This window comes from Danio rerio, chromosome 11 (assembly GCF_049306965.1).
Source record: "Danio rerio strain Tuebingen ecotype United States chromosome 11, GRCz12tu, whole genome shotgun sequence".
In the NCBI taxonomy this organism is placed as follows: domain Eukaryota; kingdom Metazoa; phylum Chordata; class Actinopteri; order Cypriniformes; family Danionidae; genus Danio; species Danio rerio.
In genome coordinates, this window is record NC_133186.1 from 6,956,759 (window position 1) to 6,980,998 (window position 24,240).

Here is a 24,240-nt window from a genome sequence, read left to right on the forward strand (position 1 = left end):
TCTATTTCCAAAAAAGCGGAGTGTTCCTTTAAAATCTAGACTATATTTGTGGCAAATGCTGTTAAAACAGATCAAACTCTGTTAGATGTTCACATTTAATGTAGGTCAGAAGAGTCTAAAATCCATGAGGCCCAGGACAAATTGCTGGTCCAAATCTCAAACGAGCACTCGATACCATACATGTGACCCTGGATATAAGAAGTGAATATTGACATCCTAGCTTCATGTAAAATAGCCACGCTATATTCAGATATCGTTTATCATGACTAAAGAGTTTGTTTCCCATTTCCCACATGTTTCTCTGGATTATTTGTACTCATGCTTTCCATTGTGATTCAGTTTTTTATTTTTGATATTTTGTTTTTCTGATAATCGGAGTGTAATGTACAAGGGGAAAAAATACACTAATATGCAGTAGTAAATGTACTGTTCTTACAATAAGGGGTTTGGTGTCAAAGTGTCCAGTGGTGAAATTTACCAAATCAACTGTCTATGTTGTGAAAATGACTGAAGTTATTAAAATAAAGGTTTGTGCTGTTTACTTGGGACGTCTTCTTGCTGATTCATGTGCTGAAACTGACCACTAGAGGGAACTGAAGACACGACTGTAAATGTTCACCTAAAAATAGCAGCACACTTGCTGGCAAATCTCCAGGATGAAGGCTGAATCAGCTGTTGTCATGGTAACACTCAGCCGCATGTGCTCCATGCGAGGAGAAGCGACGGATTGGTTAAGGAAACTGCTGGGTTAATCATCTTTCTGTAGTCGCTGCAGCAGGCAGGCCACACTTACACATTTATACAATTGCAGGAAAACAAAATGTAAAGCTAACGCTTTCTGAAAACCCTCATGGTCATGAGTGTTTTTTCATTAAGGTCATGATTATTATATAAGATTGCTCATAAAAGGTATTGACTGTTACCAGTTTAAGTACTCTGCTGAAAAAAAACAGCTTAGCCTAGGTTGGTTTTAGCTGGTCGACAAACCTGGTTTTAGAGGGGGTATTACAGGCTGGTTTCCAGCGAATTTTAGCAGGTCAGGCTGGGAGATGGCCAGCTAAAACCAGCTTACCCTGCTGAAAAATCCAGCTTGAAGCAGCCTAGGCTGGTTGGCTGGTTTTAGAGGGTTTTTGGCCTTTTCCAGACTGGTTTCCAGCCTGGTCTTAGCTGGTCAGGCTGGGAGATGACCAGCCAAAACCAGCTATGTCCAGCTTAAACCAGGCTGGTCAAGCTGGTTTTAGCTGGTAATTTTCCAGTCTGACCAGCTAAGACCAGGCTGGAAATTACTGGAAACCAGCCTGGAAATGGCCAAAACTCCTCTAAAACCAGCCTCGTCGACCAGCTAAAACCAGCCAACCAGCCTAGGCTGGTTTAAGCTGGATTTTTCAGCAGGGTAGGCTGGGAGCCCGGCCAAAACCAGCTATGTCCAGCTTAAACCAGGCTGGTCAAGCTGGTTTTAGCTGGATTTAGCTGGTAATTTTCCAGCCTGACCAGCTAAGACCAGGCTGGAAATGACTGGAAACCAGCCTGGAAATGGCCAAAACCTCTCTAAAACCAGGTTGGTCGACCAGCTAAAACTAGCCAGCCAGCTTAGGCTGGTTAAAGCTGTTTTTTTCAGCTGGGACTCGGAAATAAAGGTAATGACAGCTGTCATTGTGGCAGGACCTTTTCAAAAAGTACGTAATTGCATAATTGCAAAAAAAAGTGCGGAAAGAGGCAGAAAGTTGCAAAAGTGCGTAATTGCGTCTAAAAGGTCCAAAAAGGTAACTCGAAGTGCATATTGGGTCCTACATCAGTACTTTTTAGACAAAAAATATTTACGTTTGAGGTACAGAGATGGACCTTTTAGGTACAAATGCGTAACTTTAAAAAAGGTACTGCCCAAGTGACCACTGTCTCATACGACACATCCACTAAAAGACAGAAAATACTACTTTACCAACTTGTATATTCAATTAATATAAATAAATAAATATGTATATATTTTCATACATTTACATAAGTCAGGGTTTCTGCAGATATCATAATGTCAATTGTAAGACTTTAAGACCTTTTGAAGACCCTTAAGTATTCAATTTAAGACCTATATCACTATTAAAACACGCATACACATAGAGAAAATGCAAAATCACAAAATCAGTGGCAAAATAAATGTATTCAAATTGAACAGTACTGAAGACCATCACTGAACTACAGGAAAAAAAAAAAAAAACATCTTAAGGCTGATTTATACTTTCGCCTTGTGCCGCACAGCGCACCTTCTCTGACCGCAAGCGCACCTTAAACAGACGAGGCCCTTTTAAAACGACAGCCTCACTCTTTAAAATGAGGCTCTTTAAAACGTTAAGTCAGACAAATAAACAAAGTTGGAAGTTTCCGGAACTACCGTCGTACCCGTTTCAGACAAAATCTCTTCGAAGTGATTCATATTCAACTCAAATAAAATGTGGCATAGCACGAACCGTTCGCTCGAGTGTCAAAAAAATTTTGCGTGCTCCGCCCGCCTAAACAATGTCAAAGCGAACCTCCGCAAACTCTGCAATGACGTTGCGATGAGTTCGATAACAGAAAGTGGATTGCATGTTGGCCTCATTCTTAGTTGTAATACCTTAAAATACATTTGGACCAGTGAAATAAAAAACTACAACACAACAAAAACCAAGCAACAACAAAAAAGAATTTAAATGAGCATTAGCTGTAGCATTACATGAACATCGGAAAAATAAGACCTGTGCAATAGTATTTAAGACCTAGAACAGCAAATGTAAGACCTTTTAAGGCCTAACATTTTGATTTTTAAATGTTAAACTTTTTAAGACCCCGCGGAAACCCTGAAAAGTAAATAGATTGAATAATGGGCTTCAAAAATCTGCAATTTCGTCTGCACCAATATTGATGCTTACAGCAACCCGAGTTCGATTCCCAGCTCCTGGATCTTTCTCCCACAGCCATATCACTCTGCAGCCCAAGACTGGTCACTCACTGAAGCCAAGCAGGGCTGAGCCTGGTCATTACCTGGATGGGAGACCACATGGGAAAACTAGGCTTCTGTCGGAAGTGATGTTAGTGAGGCTAGCAGGGGGTGCTCAACCTGTGGTCTGTGTGAGTCCTAATGCCCCAGTATAGTGAAGGGGACACAACAGTAATAGTTGGATTGCGGTGTTTACATGTTTGTACTGCACTTCAATAATGCGACTAAAATCTGCATACTCCACGTCTCAATTTGATTTCTGTTTAGTTCGATTATGGCTTTGATCAGATTAATCGAAAATCTCTGTTTACATTGTAGACTCTTAATCAGAGTATTGTCTTAATCACATTAAAATATGATTATTGGTGTCCATGTAAACAGTCAACATTATCACTATTTTCTCAATCTCATAATCACACTGCTTTTGAAAACCACTCAAAAGCCATCCGTTCAGAAAAACTACAGACCTTCTCATTTTACCAAAAGACTTGAGTTGTACAGACGACCCCCTGAACAGCATCAATCGACCCATTAACCCTTTTACTATCTATTTCTTTTACTTATGTCTTTAAAAAATACTTAGACATAACAGAGTGCTCAAATATTAGCAGCGATTGCCATATTTAACAAAAATCGTTTATTCACAAGTGCATATAGACAAGTCAAACTTACAGCATGGTTGTGTTTTAAAGCACAAAAAGAGAAATGTGAAAACATGCACCGAATGACTGAAGACAAAATAAAACAGTTTAGAACGAATGGAAGAGCATCTTTAAATCAACATCACCAAATTAAAATCTTCACGGAGATCCAGGACGTCCATTTCAAATTAAACTCGTTCTTTCTGGTCGATGATCAAACTGAGAAAGTAAACAAACAGTATTAGATACACTGTACAATATTTAATGACAAAGATTCTGTTTTTTTCCATTCAAAGCTTAATTGATGCACACATTGAGGCTTCTAAAAGAATATATCTAAATTATATTAATGCGTGAATGGCATAAGACCTTAAGGTGCCTAATGCAGTGGTCTCGAACTCAATTCCTGGAGGGCCACAGCTCTGCAGATTTTAGCTCCAACCACGCTTAATAGTCTCTAGTAGTGTTAAATACCTTGATTAGTTGCATCAGCTGTGTTTGATTAGGGTTAGGGCAAAACTGTGCAGAGCTGCGGCCCTCCAGGAACGGAGTTTGAGACCTATGGCCTAAAGCAGGAGTGTCCAAACTCGGTCCTGGAGGGCCGGTGTCCTGCATATTTTAGTTCCAACTCCAATTAAACACATCTGAACCAGCTAATCAAGCTCCTTCTATGTATACTAGAAACATCCAGGGAGGTGTGTTGAAAGAAGTTGGAGCTAACTATGCAGGACACTGACCCTCCAGGACCGAGTTTGGACACCTCTTGCCTAAAGGGAATAAAACTACAAGGGTTAGTTCACTCAAAAATGAAAATTCTCCAATTGGTTCCTCAACCTCATGTCTTCAAATCCCCTAAGAAATTTGTTCATCTTCAGAACCCAAATAAACATAATTTAGAGGAAATCAGAGAGCTCCCTCATCCTCCACAGCAAGATGTTTAGTCAAGACCAAAACCAATTGTTGCATCCCAATTTGCATACTATCTGTCTTAAATAGTATTTCAAATTAGAATTAGTATGTCACAAATCGTCGTATGTTGAAAAGAGTATGTCAAAGGTTCCAGGATGGTTTACACATTCATTCATTCATTTTCTTGTTATCTTAGTCCCTTTATTAATCTGGGGTCGCCACATCGGAATGAACCACCAACTTATCCAGTACGTTTTTACACAGCAGATGCTCTTCCAGCCTCAACCCATCACTGGGAAACATCCACACTCATTCACACACTCATACACTACGGACAATTTAACCTACCCTATTGTATTTTTTTTTAGAAACTGTTATAACTTTTCCTGAAAGTCAAGTTGACATACAATAAGATTATTCTGCCTCTAAAAAAGCTCAGATGATGGTGTCAAGGCTTCGGGAGTTTCTGATTGGCTAATTGACAACATGAGTTAATTGAAAGCACAACTGTAGAACAGTATTTAAAGAAAACCTCAAACACACTGCTTCCTTGTGTGACATGGGAAAATCAACAAGCCAAAATCAACAAAAAAAGCCAGTTTACACTTTTCTAAATTACACTGGGAAAAGAATAATTTTTGGAGACATGTCCTGTGGTCTGATGGAACTAACCGTTTGGCCATAATGACCAATGTTACATTTGGAGGACAAAGGGGAAATCTTACAAGCCTAGGAACATCATCCCAACTGTGAAGTATGGGGGTGGCAGCATCATGTTGTGGGGCTGTTTTGCTGCAGGAGGGACTGGTCCACTTCACAGCATAGATGGCATCATGAAGAAAAAACATTATGTAGAAATACTGAAGCAATATCTCAAGACATCAGCCAGGAAATTAAAACTTGGCCACAAATGGGTCTTCCAAACAGATCATGACCCTAAGCATACTGCCAAATTAGTTAAAATGTGCTTTTAGGACAACAGAGTTAATGTTTTTGAGTGGCCATCACAAAGCCCTGATCTCAATCCTATAGAAAATTTGTGGGCAGAGTTGAAAAAGCTTGTGCAAGCAAGACGACCTACAAATCTGACTCAGTTACACCAATTCTGTCAGGAGGAATGGCCAATTCTTTCAAACTACTGAGAGAAGCTTGTGGAAGGATACACAAAACATTTGCCCAGATTATACAGTTTGAAATCAAAGCTAAAAAGAAATACCAAGGAAATGTGTGTAAACTTTTGACTGTCTAGAAAGTAAAATAAAAATTCTCAAAAAAAAAAAATTCTTTCATTATTCAGGCATTAAGCAAACGTAAATCATTTAGGTAATCCTAACGAACCTAAAATAGTAAACTAGTATGATTTTACACTAGACATTTAAAAAATGGTTTTGTTCCTTTTTTTTTTTTTTAGAGTGTATGTACACTTCAACTGTATAGCCACAGGCATATCAGCCTGCAGCCCAAGGCCGGTTACTCACTGAAACTAAGCAGAGCTGAGCCTGGTCAGTAATTGGATGGGAGACCTCATGGGAAAACTAGGTTACTGTTGTAGTTGTGTTAGTGTGATCAGCAGTGGGCGCTTAACCTGTGGTCTGTGTGTGTCCTAATGCCCCAGTATAGTGAAGGGAATACTATACTGTCAGTGGGCGCCGTCTTTCGGATGAGACATTCTCTGACTCTCTGTAGTGATTAAAAATCCCATGGCACTTCTTGTAAGGAGAAGAGGTGTAACCCTGATGTCCTAGCCAATTTCCCTCCATTGGCCTTTACCTATCATAGGCTCCCAAAAATCCCCATCTACCGAATTGGCTCTATCACTGTCTCTCCACTCCACTCCACCAATAGCTAGTGTGTGGTGAGCACACTGGCACCGTTGTCCTGTGGCTGCCGTCGCATCATCCAAGTAGATGCTGCACACTGGTGGTGGAGTGGAAAGACCCCCTTTAAGACTGTGAAGTGCTTTGGTTGCATGGCTATTCGCGATAAATGTGCTACATAAATACACATAACATTACGTCGCACGATAACATTGTCCACTTTTCTGTCTATGGAGGACGAGGGCGCTCTCAGATTTAGGATTTAGATTTTGGGTTCTGAAGATGAACAAATGTCTCATGTTTAAGGAAATGAGGGAGAGTAATTAAACACAGAATTGTCATTTTTAGGAGCCCATAATAAAAGGAGGATCTGTTTTATATCTACTGTTAGTTTATGACACCTTGTTGTTTTCCAGGCTTTTTGTCTTGTTGCTGTCCACGGCCAGATCCCTGCATGCCTCTGCCACGGCCACCAAAAACACCTGTCAAATAGAATGGGAATTTCTTTTTTTAATCTGTGTGTGTGTGTGTGTGTGTGTGTGTGTGTGTGTGTGTGTGCGCGCGTGTGTGTGTGTGCGTGTGTGGAGAGTTAAAATTGTCAGGGCAAGTGGAAAAAACTTTAAAGGGTCACGAAACACCAAAACACATTTTTTGAGCTGTTGACAGTGGTATATGTGTCCCACACTGCTAAAAACACTATTAGGACACCTATATTTCACTAAAAAATGTAAATTGGTTGTTTTTGCGTTATTTCAAGCAAATTCGTACTTCCTGTTTGAAACGAATTTTTGAAGCTGCGTCACGGCCATGACATAATAGCGTGTATTCCAGCGTGCAGACTGGGCGTCTGTGATAGAGTGTGTCTTATTACGTCTTACAGTGTGATGCATTAATGCATGAGCAAAGCTTGGTTCAAACCAATCAGCGCGCCCTATTGTGCAACTTCATTAATATTCATTACTATCACAGTGTTTTCAGGACAGAGACGCCACGTTGTGTTGGCAAAACAAGCGTGAAGTGTTTCTTTTATAGTTTGCTGCCATTAAGTTTCGTTTTCCTTTTCTCTCCCCTTAGTGTACGCAACGCTTGACAACAATAACTTACGTGTCTAAGGCGGATTATTGTTTACCTGAGAGCTGTTCTCATCTGCAAATGCTGAAATCCGGATTCGCTTGTAACGTTAGTATTCTCTTCATAATGACGCGGCTCTAGTTGCTGGTGATTGTCCTGTCTCTACAGATTTGGTAAGTGAGCGACCAGTGCTCTTTGTTTATTCAGTTTGTTCGTATCGAATTAAGTTAACTATTGCACTGAGTGCAAACATAGCACCGCATTTTGTGACCGGAATAACACACGTGGCTTTCTGACGCTACCTGCCGTGTGTATCTAAGTTTCTGGGAAATGCGGAGGGTTTTTTTCTCTCATTCGTCGTGCGGTATCAAACGTTGCATGAAAAATACACGCTTACAGCAGTTCCTCGAATCAAATATCACGTTTGTCGCGAGGGGCATGAATGAATTCCCTGAATGAAAGAGCCAAACTGCAGTTAAAGTCACCCATTTAATAATTTGGCAAATAATTCGACTACAGATGTCCATGTAGGTTAAACACCATCACTTTCTCATGTGTGTGTATTTTGACTGAAACTCGCGCGTGCCCAAATAGACACTCCCACACCATCCCACTTTAGTTCCTCCGACACTCCCCCCTAAACAGAGCTGGACACGCCCACTTTTCTGGCTTTTTCCAAAGTAGAGGTGAGAAAACCCTGCTGAAACGAGGTGGTTTCATGGCCCTTTAAGCCCAAAACTGCGTGTACACATTTAAAAAAATATACCAATGAGAGTAAAACTGTCAGCCCTCCTGTGAATTATTTATCCTTTTTCAAAGATTTCTCAAGTGACATTTAATGAAGCAAATCAATTTTCACAGTATGTCTGATAATATTTTTTTCTAGAGAAAGTCTGTTTTATTTCAGCTAGAATGAAAGCAGTTTTTTACCATTTTATTTTCATTATTTATTATCATATTATTAGCCCCCTTAAGCAATTAATTACCATTAATTACCCTAATCTGCCTAGTTCACCTAATCAAGCCTTTAAATGGCAGTTTAAGCTGATCACTAGCATCCTGAAAAAGATCTAATCAAATAATATTTACTGTCATCATGGCAAAGATAAAAGAAATGAGTTATTAGAAATGAGTTATTAAAACTATTGTTTAGAAATGTCCTGAAAAAAATCTCTCAGTAAACAGAACTTGGGGGAAAAGGAGGGCTATATATGTCTGGAATGATTATATGATATGATCTATTGTATGAATATAAAAGCATCAGACCTCTGCCAGGTCCGCCACCTCTTCCAGGTCCACCTCCTCTGCCCTTTCCTTGTGGCTTATTCTGCTGCATGCCACCCCGGCCACGGCCCTTTGACACCACTTCCTCTTTCACCATATCTATAATTTCATCAGGGATTCGCAAGTATTTAATGGTGCTTCCTCTTATGTAGCATTCTGGCATCCTCCAAAACTTATCTCCATCCTGCAAATCAGAGCAAGCAGAAAAAACAGCCGTCACATTTCAGCAAGACAAATAAATAACCTGCAGATTTGTTTAAATAAAACAAACAAGTGTTTTGCTTAATTTTGTAAGGAATCAATAGTCTCCCAAAGACGTTTTCATCTGAATGAAGTCGTATTTACCCGTGAAGTGCAAATAACTTCTCTCAAGTTTATATTCATCCAGTTGTCGCAGCTGACCAGATGGCCGTTGTATGTCTCGCCATTCTTTAACTCAACCAGCTGAAAAGAAAAGCAGATTAACTTAAAAGCTCAATTATTGTTCAGCACTTCATTTTAGGGCTGTGCAATTAATCGAAAATTCGATTTCGGCTTCTAACGATTATAAAAAAACATTAATCGAGATAAACGATTATTCCATTATTTACCGCCCCCGTCCAATTGTCCTCACTTGTTGCTCTTAAAAGCGCGAAAGACCACATGCTTGTGTGTGTGCGCCGCACAGACACAGTCAGAAGCATGCGGTCAGCAGTTGGTCTTATTCGCACATTGCGACGAGCAGAGAGCACACACATCTAAAGTCATTAACGTGAGCGCTTTAATGTTCAAACAGGTGTCAAAACGCAGTATTTAGTGATTATTCATATTAACCCTCATTTGTGTAATAAACAAATGAGTTGAGAATCAAATGACGCGTGAAAGCGAAACCATTAAAGTGACAGAGCACAATAGCTGCCGCCTGTTTTATCATAATTAATAAAACAACGAGAAAATCCCTCTCTGCTCTTAATTGAAGTACTATATATATATATATATATATATATATAAATAAATAAATATATATATATATATATATATATATAAATAAATATATATATATATATATATATATATATAGTCCTATTTGTTTTACTTAAATAAAAGCAGTTTTAAATAAATAAAAAAACATTTTAGGGACAATATTATTAGCCCCTTTAAGCTATATATCTTTCTAATAGTCTACAGAACAAACCATCGTTATAACATTTTGGGTTTATTTGTTTTTCCAAATCATTTTCAGGCCTGGAAAATGCCTTGTCAAAATTCCATGACTTTTCAGGACAGTATGATCCCTGATCATGGCACCTTTAACTTCGTGCTGACAATAAAGATGCACGCATGAAGTGAGCTGCTTGATACTCACCATCGGGTGGTTCTGTGCCGTCTTCAGTAAAGATAACGGGAGCTAGAAAAGAAAAAGAAAGAATTCGAGTGGTCATGCTAACAACAGAGTAAATGAAGAGTTTCTTCTGTGCTCACAATGGAATATTGTTAATTGTTATTCAATTGGAGATTACACTCACTAACCAGAATATGTGACCCTGGACTGAGCATATAGGACAATAACTGGGTTCAAGGTTAACAGCGGTTTGGAAAACTTAAAATTTTAAAATTGCTATTATTTTTCAGATATTTTTTCTATGTTATATGCAAGTTTTGTTTGATTGTTTGATTTCATTTAGTTTTCATTTAGCAACACTATCTCCAGCAGAAAAGGACCCTCTACATCTCAAGACACCGGTTAGCCCACGATTCAGCAAATATTTGAAAAACAAATCGCTTATGGCCTGTTTTCACTGAGTGGTACGGTTCGGTTTGGTACGCTTTTATGGCCATTTGCACTGTCAAAAGGCGAACCGAACTGTACCACTTCTTAGGCACCATTTCGAAAGGATACCAAACACGAGAAAGGGTACCAAAAGGCGGAGCTAGATGTGCAACTGAATGTTCTAGGTTTACAGAAATACGTCATTCGTCTACGCAATAAGCCAGAATGAAAACAAAAAACCTGCCATGTTTAAAATACACAGCCGAGAGATTACAGCGTACAGCATTTAGCATGTATTTGATCATTAAATGTTAAAAACTCAGTCCTGTTATTCATATAAGCCATAACAGGAGCGAATTGCATTCTCTGCTGCATATATAATAATGCAAAAAAAACTATTGACGTAAGATATAGAGGTAAAGTTAGTTTTATTTTCGCATTTTCGTTCATTTAGAAGTCCCTATAATGTTTAACATGAATATTTGATCGGAATTAGCGTGCAAACATGACTTCTAAACAACATTAACACCATCTAATTGACTGTAAACAATGCTGTACTTTGATAATCATTTGGCTGCTAATTTGATTTTCCAATTTAGAATTTGCAAAGAATACTTTTCTATAATTATATTATTAAGGGGAAAGTCTGAATATGCGAATATAAAACTAAACTTACCTCTATATGCAAGATGATTTACTTGATTATTTAGGTACCATTGCTTATATATTTTAAACATTCACTCACTGTCCACTTTATTAGGTACACCAGTCGAACTGCTCATTAACGTAAATTTCTAATCAGCCAATCACATGGCGGAATCGAAATGCCTTCAGGAATGTACACATGGTCAAGATGATCTGCTGTAACGTTAGTTTAAATCGAGCATCAGAAAGCTGGAAGAAAGGGGATTTAAGTGACTATGAAGGTGGCATGGTTGTTGACGGGCTGGTCACTAATGATGTTTTCAAGTCATATACACAAGTATACTTGCATGTGATTTTAGACCAAATGTTTAAAGTACCATGGTAAACAAGGTAGGGAGCATGTCACAAGTTGTCACTGAACGAATGTGCGAATATAAAACCGACTTTGGATATTCTTGATAAAACTACGCCAAAACCTTTCTGACTTCTGAAGTTCCTCGCATGTCTGTAGAGATAATTTAATAGAGTAATAAATGTATAATAGCCGTCTACATTGATTTTTAACTAATTTTATCTATTTTACTAAATAAGTACGTAACGTGCTTGTAAAGATTCGTGTATACACCCAAATAAAACGTTTACACAACGCTTTGTTTCTGCGCGTAATCGGTGTTAACCGACCTACAGATCATCCAATAAACACAGCGGAAAATCTTAATTTCACTAACGTTAGCCAGTAAGTTTATCGACTTCATCTCACCATGTCAGCTGAATGACCAATCAGTCTTTATATGAAGTTTTAATCCACTGAAGACTTCAATCACAAATGATTTTCTGTGAATCTTCTTCGCAGCACAAGGCGATCTGCAAACCACTTACTGTTGTACTTCCAGGTGAAAGCGGAAGTTGTCAAAGCAAAAGTCCCAAAACGCTGCGTCCCAAATCACATATTTATACTACGCCCTAAAAAGTATGTACTTTTTTGTAAAGGAAAAGTTTATACTTTTGAGTGTGCAACAAAAGAGTATGCAAGCTTTGAGACTTACTACTTCCTCCTTAACAGATCGCTGTGTTGCTTAGTTATGCCCCGTGTAAATCATCCACACATCATCCAGCAGCAGGTTAATCTGCCATTTATGAGTCCTTCATGCAGAAAGTTTCAAGGACACCAGGACCATATTAATGTAATTAATGACTGCATGTTGTAGGGGCAGAATGGAAGCAGAAAGGATTCTTTATAAGATAGTTGAGGGAGACTCGGATTTAAAGTCTGACAATCAGACAATTAAATAAATACCTTTTATGTTAAATTTGTTTTGAATTAACATCACCTCTTTTTTTCTTTTGAGTTTGGCTCTCTTTTAGACTAAACTGTTTCAGGAATTTCAACACAAAAGGAAAAAATGGCTTTTGTTTTCTTTTTGTTACATTGATATTGGATTAATATCCCTTTACAGCCATATCCTGTAGAGTTTTGTTGTCCGAGTTTGGCGGTTGTTTTGAACCAAAATGGATAGAGGTAAAGTTGGTTTTATATTCGCATTCAGACTTTCCCCTTAGTAATATAATTTTAGAAAAGTTTTCTTAGCAAATTTTAAATTGGGAAATCGTATTAGTAGCCAATGATTATTAAAGTACAGCATTGTTTACAGTGATTTAGATAGTGTTAATGTTGTTTAGAAGTCAGACTTGCATGCTAATTCCGATCGAATATTCAAAGTAACATGGTAAACAATATAGAGACTTCTAAATAAAGGAATATGTGAATAGAAAAACAGCTTTACCTCTATCTAAAATGGTCCTGTGGTCCACTACAGTGGACATGCTATAAAATAAAAAAAAAGTGTAAAAACTCTAAATTGTGAAAAAAAATTTTAAACCCAAAAGATGTAGGAAATCACAGAAAAAAGCAATAAATAAAATAAAATAAAAAAATCAACACAGATTCATTCATTCATGTAGCAACACAGTCAACACTGCATCACATGTTTATTAAATATAAGCATATTCACGCTATATACATAATATTAAATTGTACAAAAGAGAGGAAATTAAGAGCCAACTTCTGTCGCTTTTGCACTTTTCTCATGTTTTTTCTTTTCCTTTTTGCTCTGGGGGTTTTTTCCTTTGAGTTTCTTATTTTTTCCTCGGATCTTCTCTAATTCATTTTTCCTTTTTTCTTCCAAATCAGGATCCTGCAATAGATTTAAAATTAAATCAAGGAAAAAAAATTGTAAAATTATGCATGTACACAAAAATACTTTATAAGAAACATACAAATATACAAGTTTTTTTTAAAAATAACTCACTTTTCCATCCAGAATCATCTGCTTCCTTTTGTTTATCTTCTTTTTCTCATCAAAATCTGTCGACTCTAATTTCTATAAAAGAATTAACAATTGTAAAACTTTATAGCATGCTTTAGATATATAAGTGTATATATTCTACCTGACAAAAGTCTTGTCGCCTATTTAAGTTTTAGGAACAACAAATAATAACTTGACTTCTTAGGGTTTTCACCTTGGAACAAAAAACATGGGTTATTCTTCTGTCCAATACAACATCTAGTAAAAACAACTTGATCAAATCTAGTCTTAAAATGTCTTCTGTGTGAGATTTCAGGTTGAATTTCATATAATTTATAATTTTCCAATGCATCCCATTCTTCTTGCCACTCGTTTAAAATGTAAACATTGATAAAAGGTCTCATCTTTGATGGAGGAATTTGTAAAGACTCAATTAACTTAATAATAAAGTCATCAGGAATGGCAAAGAAAGCGTTCTTGCAGGACTCCCAGTGTTCATCAAGATTCTTTAGATTCATCTTCAAAGCCGCCTCCATCTTATCCCAGATAAACTCAATAATGTTCATGTCTAGTTACTGGGGTGGCCAATCCTGGAGCACCTTGACCTTCTTTGCTTTCAGGAACTTTGATGAGGAGGCTAAAGTAAGAGAAGTGCTATCCTGCTGAAGAGTTTGCCCTCTTCTGTGGTCTGTAATGTAATGGGCTGCACATATGTCTTGATACCGCAGGCTGTTGATGTTTCCATCCACTGCAGATCTCTCACAAACCCCAATACTGAATGTAACCCCAAACCACGATTTTTCCTTCACCAAGCTTGACTGATTTCTGTGAGAATCTTGGGTCCATGTGGGTTCCTATAGGTTTTCTGCAGTATTTGTGATGATTGGGATGCAGTTCAACAGATGATTCATCTGAAAAATCGACCTTCTGCCACTTTTCCAAATGATCAACTAGTAGTCAAGTTATTATTTGTTGCTCTGGGAACGACAACAACACTTTTGACAGGTAGTGTATGTGCATATATAAATTCCCTCACAATTTCACACTGCCGTCTCGTTACATTGACCTGCGTAAGGATCTTCAGCACCTCTTTTTCTTCAATAGGAAACTCTTTCAGTTTCGTCTCTAAACACACAAAACAGCAATCAAGCAAACGTACATGTAAAGCACGGACGTAAAGTTGGTTTTATATTCACACATTCAGCCTTGCTCCTTGATAAAATAAATGTAAAAATGTATTATTTTGACTTAATCTGTTCTAAATAGCAAAAGTCATACAAATGATCAAAGTACAGCATTCTTCACAGTCAATTAAATACTGCTCATGTTGTTTTGAAGTCATACTTGCTTCAGAACGAATATTCAAATTAGCATGGTAAACAATATACCATGTCATATGTTGTCACTGAACAAATGTGCGAATATAAAACCAACTTTACCTAAATAAAGCAAGCAATTATATACAAAGAGCGTTATTATTGTGATTTTACTTAAATTCTTGAGTTATCTTTCTTTTTTGTTGTATAAAATAAGCGGTTTTAGTGGTAAACTTACGGTTTTGTTCCTCTATGGCATTGATAAGGTGAATGTCATACTGTGTAACTAGAGTGATTGATACTCCATTCCGGCCTGGACATGAAACATAAAGAAAAGAAAGATTCTCAAATGTAGTGTTTATTGCATTTAAACTGGGTACACTTAACATTTGCTCAAGGATCTGGCAAAAGTTCACTGCTCTATGTTAAAGCCACTTCTGAATTATTATTTTAGGTGAGGTATGCAAGTTTGACACCCAATGGTTGAACTAGGTATTGTTGGAATATCAAGCCAATTCCATGCGTGTTCAATAAGAAAAGGTCTGGAGAAGGTTTTCTTCAATGCCAATAATATGTGTAATTTGTTAGATACAAATGATAATTCGATGACAGAGCTCAGGGTTACGGTACCCCAATGCAAAACAAGAATTACATTCAAGAGGTTCGCAACTGACATACATTTCCTGACTCCAGCGTACATACACAACTGATATTAACAGGTGGAGCTTTTGTTTAACACCATTTATCAGTCATTCTGCAGTCCTTTGGCTCTTGTACCCCAGACATACTTCCTCTTTTTGCAACCCTTCTCTGCATACCAGAACTGCACAATTACGTGCATCTTTAATATATTTCACAACTTCTACAGGGATCATGCTCCTTGTGACCTGTCCAGACTTTGTCTTAAACAGCAGTTTGGAACAAGAGCCCCAGCACTATATTTGTTCTTATTCTGCCATTTCCCTTGTGTCAGCAATTCCTCAGCAGTTCCTTCTAAAAGTATGCAGCACAGTAAAAAAAGAGGAAGTGTGTCTGGTCAATATGTGGTACCATACAATAGAAAAAGATTGATTAAACTGTATGTTCGTTTAAACATTTTTCTAATAAAAAATAAAGACACAAATGTAATAAAAATAAATTCCTTTTTTCCCCACAGTATTGCATGCCTGATTCAAAACACGTAAGAGAAGGTTGCCAGGTAAGGACACTAACAGGAGCGAGCCTGACTATTCAGCCTAAAAGCAATGTCACTCGATAAAAGGAATATTTTCCATATTGAAAGGAGTTTTTATCATAACCCAACACCTGAAATGTATTTTTTATAAATGGCTTCTATTTCTGGCAACAGGATAACAACAGGAACAACATCCTGAACAACCGGATAAACTGATTATGGTCACCACAGGTAATGATGTGAGTTTTAATGCCACATTTATTGCCATACTAGTGTGAACACTGTTCTGATGATGAAATTTGCATCATGAACTGAACACAAACTCTGGAATATGCATAATGTAGATATTTTGGTGTTAGTGTCAAAGTCTGCATGATTCAGAAGTTGCTTTCAGTATGTTGATGTACTTCCAACTGAAACAGAATGTTGATTAGGGGGCGGGCTTTACTCTGTGCATCATTCCTTTATTAATATACTGTTGTTATGAAAGCAGCAGCACAGTGGCGCACAATCACATCACAGCAAGAAGGCCGCTGGTTTGAGCCCTGGCTGGGTCAGTTGGCATTTTTGTGTGGAGTTTGCATGTGCTCCCAGTGTTCACGTGGGTTTCTTCCAGGTGCTTTGGTTTCCCCCACAAGTGCAAAAAGAACATTCGCTATAGGTGAATTGGGTAAGCTACAATTGTACGTGTATGTGTGTAAATGAGTATGTGTGGTGATGGGTTGCAAATAAGGGCATCCGCTGTGTAAAACATATGCTGGATAAGTTGGCGGTTCATTCTGCTGTGGCAACCCCAGATAAATAAAGGGTCTAAGCCAAAAAGAAAACAAATGAATGAATGCAATGGAAGCCCTCAAGTTGATGTCAACAGAGAAGGACCACCACTCCCAAGCGGGAAGCAAATGGTTAGACTTTGAAAATGGTTTAAACAAAAAACTTGCATGGCTTAATTGTTCATCTTAATGGTGCGTTCAAACCAGACACGGATGAATCATCAAGCACAAGTGATTTACATGTTAAGTCAATGCAAAGATGTGAATAGGCATGCCGTGTTGCGATTCGTACAAAGGAAGCGGCGTGAGTTTTGCAAGTTTGACGCGATTCATGCGTGAATTGCTCGAATTAGAAAATCTGAACTTCAGCGGACATTCGAGCCACATTAACCAATCATGAGCTCGTTCTTGTGGGAGAGTGATTATAACGTAGTGCCTGTTGTTGGTGTCCTTAGGGGAAATCTCTAGCCGACACCGGACAACAGCTCATCAAACTTGGCTTGGCTCAGTCGGAAGCACCACTGAAAACTTCCATTATCCAGATATAGTTTCTGGTGAAGTTGATGAACTCACAGAGCTAGGTGCACCTCTGAAAGGATCTAGTCGACTCAGACACGGCTCTGAACAAATATATGCCGTTTTTCAGCCTTCCTAAAGCACAAAAACACAGCTATTTTCTCAATAAAATCCATGTTAGCCATTTAGCAACGTAGCTAGTATCACTGGGTAGACAGAAGCCCCACCCATGAAGCGAATCCACTTCTATTGTGAAGTGAATTTGACACACGAATGAAGCAAATTAGACGCATGAATGAAATGGGTAAACTCAAAATGTTCATTTACGCAAGAATAGCAGGATTTAATCACGAGTGCCGAGTCTGGCGTGAACACAGCATCAGAATAACAATATGAACTAGCAAATTAAACATCGAACATTTTGATTTTAGACAAATTAAATGTATATATTATTAGTAGAAGCCAATACCTGCTGTTAATAATTTATTCTAGAGAAAAACAATAACGGCTGATTTACGACTTATAAAAACAATTGCTTCATTCAAACAGGCTTTCAATTATGTTGTTAACATATGCAAACTCACCAGCTCGAGCGGTTCGTCCTACTCTGTGGATGTAGATTTTTGGCAAACCGGGTGTGTTGTGATTAATAACAACCTGAACTGTGGGAATATCCAAACCCCTTCGGTTGAGAACAGAACAAGCACAGAAAAGAGAACCAAATTAGAGAAAGGCAAAGAGATTACAGACACTGGCGAGTTGTGTTGAGAAGTGTTTTCTGTACCTGGCAGCAACATCTGTGGCTATGAGAATTTTGAAGACGTTAGACTTGAATTTTGCAAGGTTGGCAAAACGCTGTCTCTGTAAAAGAGAAAAAGCATTAGTACAGACATTAGGGACGGAGTAAGAATCAATTTTAACTACTTCACTTACCTGCTTCATCATTGAGTGCAGAGAGATGGTTGGGAAATTGAATTCCCGCAGCATCATAGTGAGTATCTGACAGCTCCTGGAACATTAGAACAACATTACTGCATAACAATGTCATTTTAGATACTATTTAAACTTTGTTTAAAAATTTTTTTTACACTGTACAATAAGGCTGCTTTATTTAATGCTAATTTATAGATTTACTAACATGAACTGAGAATGAACATTTATTAAAGAGCCCCTATTATGGGTTTTTGAAAATTACCATTCATGCAGTGTTTAACACAGCTCCAAGTGAATGGAAACATCCACCGAAGGTTTAAATCTGAAAGTGCACCATATTTAAAACTATTGACTCTTTTGAGTTGACTTCAAGAGTCAGATGGATTATTCGACCCTGTTCGGATCTTTTGCTTGATTGTGTCGACATCAATAAAAGACATTGTCAAATATTGGGTCTGGTAAACCGTGAATGTTCCTTTCCCTTCAGACACGAGTGAAGTGCGAGAGATAAAGGGTTTGATCATGACGCAAATATTATTATGACTGAGAGATGGCCAGACATGCGGCTGAGGGGTATAACAGGCTAACTACTTCATGAGCATGATGGGCATTTCTCTCCATCTTGCGCTGAACACAGTCAACCAATCACAACAGGGTCATCAGACTAATCACTGAAGATTAGCATCACAGAAAGGAGGGGTTTGGAAACAAATTAATCACTGAACAAATCATATTGCGGGTACAAATAAATGTATATGAAAAGACAATGAAAGTGTTTTTTGACCTTGCTTGCATATCAGTCTGTTGTTGGAGACCCCCAAAACAAAAACATGATGTTTTATAATGTATAATAGGGGCTCTAAAAATATAGTTAAATATTAACTAATCCATTATAAAAATCTTAGTCACAAGATGGTGTTAAAAAATTAAACACAAAGCTGACAGATACAAAACTGAATGAAAGAAGCTAATGCAGCATACAATAACCTGTATGTTATTTAGACACAAGATGGAGTTAAACAATCAAAAACTCAAAACCAACTGAGTGAAGCTAATGTAGCATACAATAACCTGTACATTATTCAGTCACAAAATGGCGTCAGAATAAGAATCACAAAACTGACTGAAACAAAACCAACTGAGTGAAGCTAATGCGGCATATAATAATTAACTGGTACATTATTCAGTCACAAGATAATATCAAAAAGTAAAAAACGCAAAGCTGACTGAAACAAAACTGAATAAAAAAAAGCTAATGTAGCATAAAATAACCTGTACAATGTTCAGACACAAGATGGCGTTAGAGTCAAAAATCAGAAAGCTGACTGAAACAAAGCCGACCAAGTGAAGCTAAATGTAGCATACAACAACCTGTAAATTTTTTAGCCACAAGAGAGTATCAAAGAGACAAAATCACAATGCTGACTGAAACAAAACCAACTGAGTGAAGCTAATGTAGGATACAATAACCTGTACATTATTCAGTCACAAAATGGTGTCAAAGAGACAAAATAGCAAAGCTGACTGAAACAAAACCGACTGAGTGAAGCTATTGCGGCATATAATTAATAACCAGTACATTATTCAGTCACAAGATGATATCAAAAAGTCAAAAACACAAAGCTGAAAGAAACAAAACTGAATGAAAAAAAGCTAATGTAGCATAAAATAACCTGTGCATTATTCAGTCACAAGATGGCGTCAAACAGTTAAAAAAGGAAAGCTGACAGTAATGAAACTAGATAAATGAAGCATATACTAACCTATGTATTATTCATATTAATATTATTTACAAGAGGGCACCAAACAGTCAAAAAACAGCATTGTGACAGACGAGCACATACATATGAATGAGAATGTAAGTATGGCTGTAAACGTATTCACTAACAGTCAAGGTGATTCAAAGATCCCGAATGAGACCAAGTTGTTCAGCAGTTGTTAACTGGAATGTCATGACTGAACCAATCAGAACTGAATACCCTAGACAGCCGTGTAATAACATTAACTAATTGTTAGTTCTTAAAAAGAGCTAACAATTAATGACTTATTTGAATAAATAACTATGAATAAATAAAATAATTAATGCATTGTTCATTATTTGTTTATATAATTAATACTTTCAATAACAGAGTTATACTTATTGCAAAGTGTTACCTGAAAATGTGAGAGGTGTTGGCTAACAAAGCTACAGTGACTTGCGTAGCTACCACAATATATTGGTTATTTAATTTACCAGTGACTTAACTACAAAGCAATATGACACATCTCACCCATTTAAAGTAACTCCATTCACTTTGTGAATTTAAGTAGCCACTTAATCTGAGACATCATTCATGCTAATTTCAATTATGACTGCTATTTGGGATTTGCCTTAACTTACTTGCATGTGTTGGTGAATATTATGATAGACCAATCATCATGTTCATCCTGGAAGGTTTGGATGAGATGGACCAGGTAAGCATCTTTAACTTTCTCAGGAGTGAGGATGAATCTCTGATCCAGTTCTTCCACTGTTTGCACACTGACAGAAAAGAAAGACACAGTCAAAACAGCTCTGATGCACAAAATAGCCCTCTTCTACCCAAAAAAAATAGTGGTTTAATTTTGAAGATCTCAGATTCAGCCCACAGTTGCACTTACTTCGTACGCAAATTATTGTGTAACCGCTTACATTACAGCATAGTCTGGTCAGTGGTCATGTGCAAACTACTCTAGGTCACAGTTTTGGAAAATCTGTGTAAAACACATCCTGGATAAGTTGGCGATTCATTCCACTGTGGTGACCCCTGACAAATCAGGGACTAAGCCGAACGAAAAAGAATAAAATTCAGTTGTATTTATTTGTATTTCCTTTAACACACACCTATGATATGGCCATTTCTGAGCGTTGATTTTAATGAATTAACTAACTAAAATGCACAAATGATAATTTATTGCAAAGTGTTTAAATTTAACTAGTAATATCATGATAATTTAAGGTCAATTTCTGTAATAAAAAGTTAAGCAATTATTTAAAAAAGAACATTTTACACTGCCAGAAGCTTAACACCAGCCACTAACATTTCTGGTTCCTGATCTGAAACCAGCAGAAGCCAAATTTCATTAAAAAAAAAATTAATTCAGCACTTTACATATCTTCATTCTCCTAACACACGTCTGACAGTGTCTTACTCTGATTTATGCTCCCAGAAGAAGGGCCTGTTCATAGCGATGCTCTGCAGCTGCTGCAGCGTGTCTGTGAGCGTGGCACTGAACAGAAGAGTCTGCCGCTTTGCTGGCACCGCACTGAGAATGACCTCTAAATCTTTAGTAAAATCAGTACAGCCCTGCTCCAGAAGACGATCAGCTTCATCCATGATCTGTCAAAAGACACGTTAATTACATCAAAACTGCTTTGATATTAAAAAAAAAGCTTGAAGGCAGACAAAATGATCGTCTTACTAGAAATTGGATTCTGTTTAGGTTAATTGTGTCAGAGCTGCGAATGTGATCAGCAAGTCGTCCCGGTGTGGCAACAACAACATGTGGCTTTTTTGACAACTCCAAACCCTGAGTAACCATGTCTAATGGAAGAAAAAAGAAAAAAATATGTATTTAATACATATATGATTCTAGACAGTACAGTTATTCAGGCTGCACCATTCTGGCAAAAATGAGAATCGCAGTTTTATTGTTTAAAACAACGATCACGATTTTCTCACAACTCTGCAGATGTAAAATAAAGGTTAAAATTAAGCTCCTATTTTTGTTATTTCTCAAACATATGAGTATAGGTTCTGATTGAAATGCTACATTTTGTATAGACTTGAATAGACTATAAATATGTCTATAAATAAATATTCTGATGTAAGTGATCATAAGGCATCAGACTTCAACTATTCATAATTCTGTCACAGCTAATGGTCAGCTCACGTGTGATTTTGCTGCCACGAACACAAGACCATTACATGAAGACATAAAATTTGGGTGAATTATACCTTATAAATACAATATTCAAACCCCATTTTACCATTTGGAGGCATCAACATTGCAGAGAAACCTATATTAAACAATGTGAAGTCTTGTTCCTACATACTTCTCTCCAAAAGCTGGAAATACAATTGGCTAAATCGTAGATACTGGAAAAGGTTTTGGGGGGAGGGGCGGGGTCGAATCGAGATCATGATCTTTTTTCATTTAATTGTGCAGCCCTAACCGTTATCATCATTTTAAATGTCCTAAAGGATGACTTAAGGCCTAGATATACTTTAAACATTTAGATTAAAGGGAAAAAAAGAAAGTCAAAACAAGGCTGAGTGAGAGTACACTGTTTTCGAACGCCGCTGCAGTAGGCAGGGTTGTAAATGTGTCACGCTGCACACAATGACATCACACAAGACAACACAACAATAATGACAGCCCCCCCACCCACCACCCCCCCGAAACCCCAAAATAAATGCTTTGGTGAGCTGTTTTGAATTGCTGAAACAAAAACAAAAAAACTATTTTGTCAAGATTTTGTATGAAATAACGTAATTTTCCGATTTTGCTTGAAGCACTTCGGAGCCTTAAGTAAAAGTTCTTACCCATTCCTCCCACAATGATACAGTCTTTTAAACCAAGTGGCTTCCCTAAAACTCGAAATTGCTCTGCAATTTGGTAAGCAAGCTCTCTAGAAAGAAAACAGACAAAAAAATGTATTATTTAATGACAAAAAATGCATGTAAATAAGGACTTAAATGTTGCAGGCTGTGAGTATTATAAGTAACAAAATAAACCTGGTGGGTGTTAACACTAAGCAGAAAACACCATAAGGGTCCTCGGACAACTTCTGCAGTACCGGAAGAACAAATGCTGCTGTTTTTCCACTTCCAGTTTTTGCACAGCCCATGCAATCCCGACCTATGATTAAGATCACAAAATACACACTCAGTTCGGAATAATTTCTGACGACGAGAAAAAGTGCAAATATTGTTTATTGTGAACACATTTAACATTCATTTTGAGTATGTGTCTAAAAGTGCCCAAAGAGTTACATATTAATAATCCAATAGTGGCTATGGTTATCAACTGTTCTGTTTCAATTTAAATCACATTTTAATACCTAAAAAACAGAAATGTTATGATTATACCACAGCAAAATCCATATTCTTGCAGTATTAAAGTAAATCATATAGACATGTTAAAATTGCATTATACTATAACGCATTATACAATAAATGACAATAGACAAAACAGATTGAAAACTTTAAGCACTGTTATTTTTGCCAATTGAAAATCAGTGCAAAGTTTGTGAAGTTTGTCATTGAACCTGAGAAAACTTTAAAAATAACCATAATGACATAGTCTTCATGCTATAATAATAATAAAAATAATGATAGAACCATTTTTAACCGTGGGGACAAATCTTTATAAGTACAATTTGACTGTATTATTTGTATCCCCTTCAAAAAATTTTCATGAAAAATGTAATATTTATAGTTATATATAATGTTCTACTTTGATAGTCACTAGCTGCTGATGTGATTTCATTATTTACAATTTGCAATAAATTATTTTCTGAAATTATATTATTAAGGATAAAGTCTGAATGTATTAATATAAAACCATCTTTACCTCAAATAAATATGATGCATTTTTTACAGTAAACATCTGAAGCCGTCCTAAAACTATTGAACAACACCTATTCGTGTATCATTTTGAAAGTAAAGCAATTACAACCGAAAAAAAAAACATTTTGATCAACTTCAAATGTTGTCTACTGTGAAGAGAGAAAGAACTGTTTACCGTCTAATATAGCAGGGATACACTTCTCCTGTACAGCGGTCGGTCGGCTGATGCCCATCTGCTTACACTGCTGGATCAGCCACTCAGACAGCCCGAGAGACTCAAACGTGGCCATTCTTACTGGCTTAGTTAAAAACGAAACACCAAAAACATAAACTAGACCGTATATTGTAACTTCGAGAGACGCTAAATTGACAACAATCTTCCTCGTGTGAGCATATGTCAGTCGCGTGAATTAGACGTCACATAATGACGCAACGAACTGAATAAAACACGCCCTTTACGTTTTGTATGATTTTTTTTAAAGTATATTAAATCCTGGGGAAATGAGATACCAGATTTTACGTAAATAAAAAATAACAATCTCA

The 24,240-nt window shown here is 37.2% G+C and overlaps 2 protein-coding genes across 3 annotated transcripts; both read right to left on the bottom strand.

Annotated features, from left to right (window-relative positions):
* Positions 1–3,585: 3,585 nt before the first annotated feature.
* lsm4 (LSM4 homolog, U6 small nuclear RNA and mRNA degradation associated) lies at positions 3,586–11,966 on the bottom strand. Of its 2 annotated transcripts, none has more exons than XR_012386724.1 (6): positions 11,849–11,956; positions 10,039–10,080; positions 9,039–9,137; positions 8,676–8,877; positions 4,360–6,820; positions 3,586–4,205 (listed from the first exon to the last, which is right to left on the bottom strand). XR_012386724.1 is itself a non-coding variant. In NM_200696.1 (6 exon segments), coding segments are annotated over 6 exon segments (432 nt in total). In that variant the 5' UTR covers positions 11,852–11,966; the 3' UTR covers positions 3,589–3,826.
* A 1,071-nt stretch (positions 11,967–13,037) lies between these two features.
* Positions 13,038–24,110, bottom strand: ddx49 (DEAD (Asp-Glu-Ala-Asp) box polypeptide 49). The gene is given in 13 exon segments (NM_198365.1): positions 13,038–13,283; positions 13,398–13,469; positions 14,431–14,519; positions 14,949–15,023; positions 17,758–17,855; positions 17,958–18,034; positions 18,107–18,182; positions 20,487–20,627; positions 21,278–21,465; positions 21,548–21,669; positions 22,672–22,757; positions 22,864–22,987; positions 23,873–24,110. Coding segments are annotated over 13 exon segments (1,407 nt in total). The 5' UTR covers positions 23,988–24,110; the 3' UTR covers positions 13,038–13,139.
* Positions 24,111–24,240: the final 130 nt, after the last annotated feature.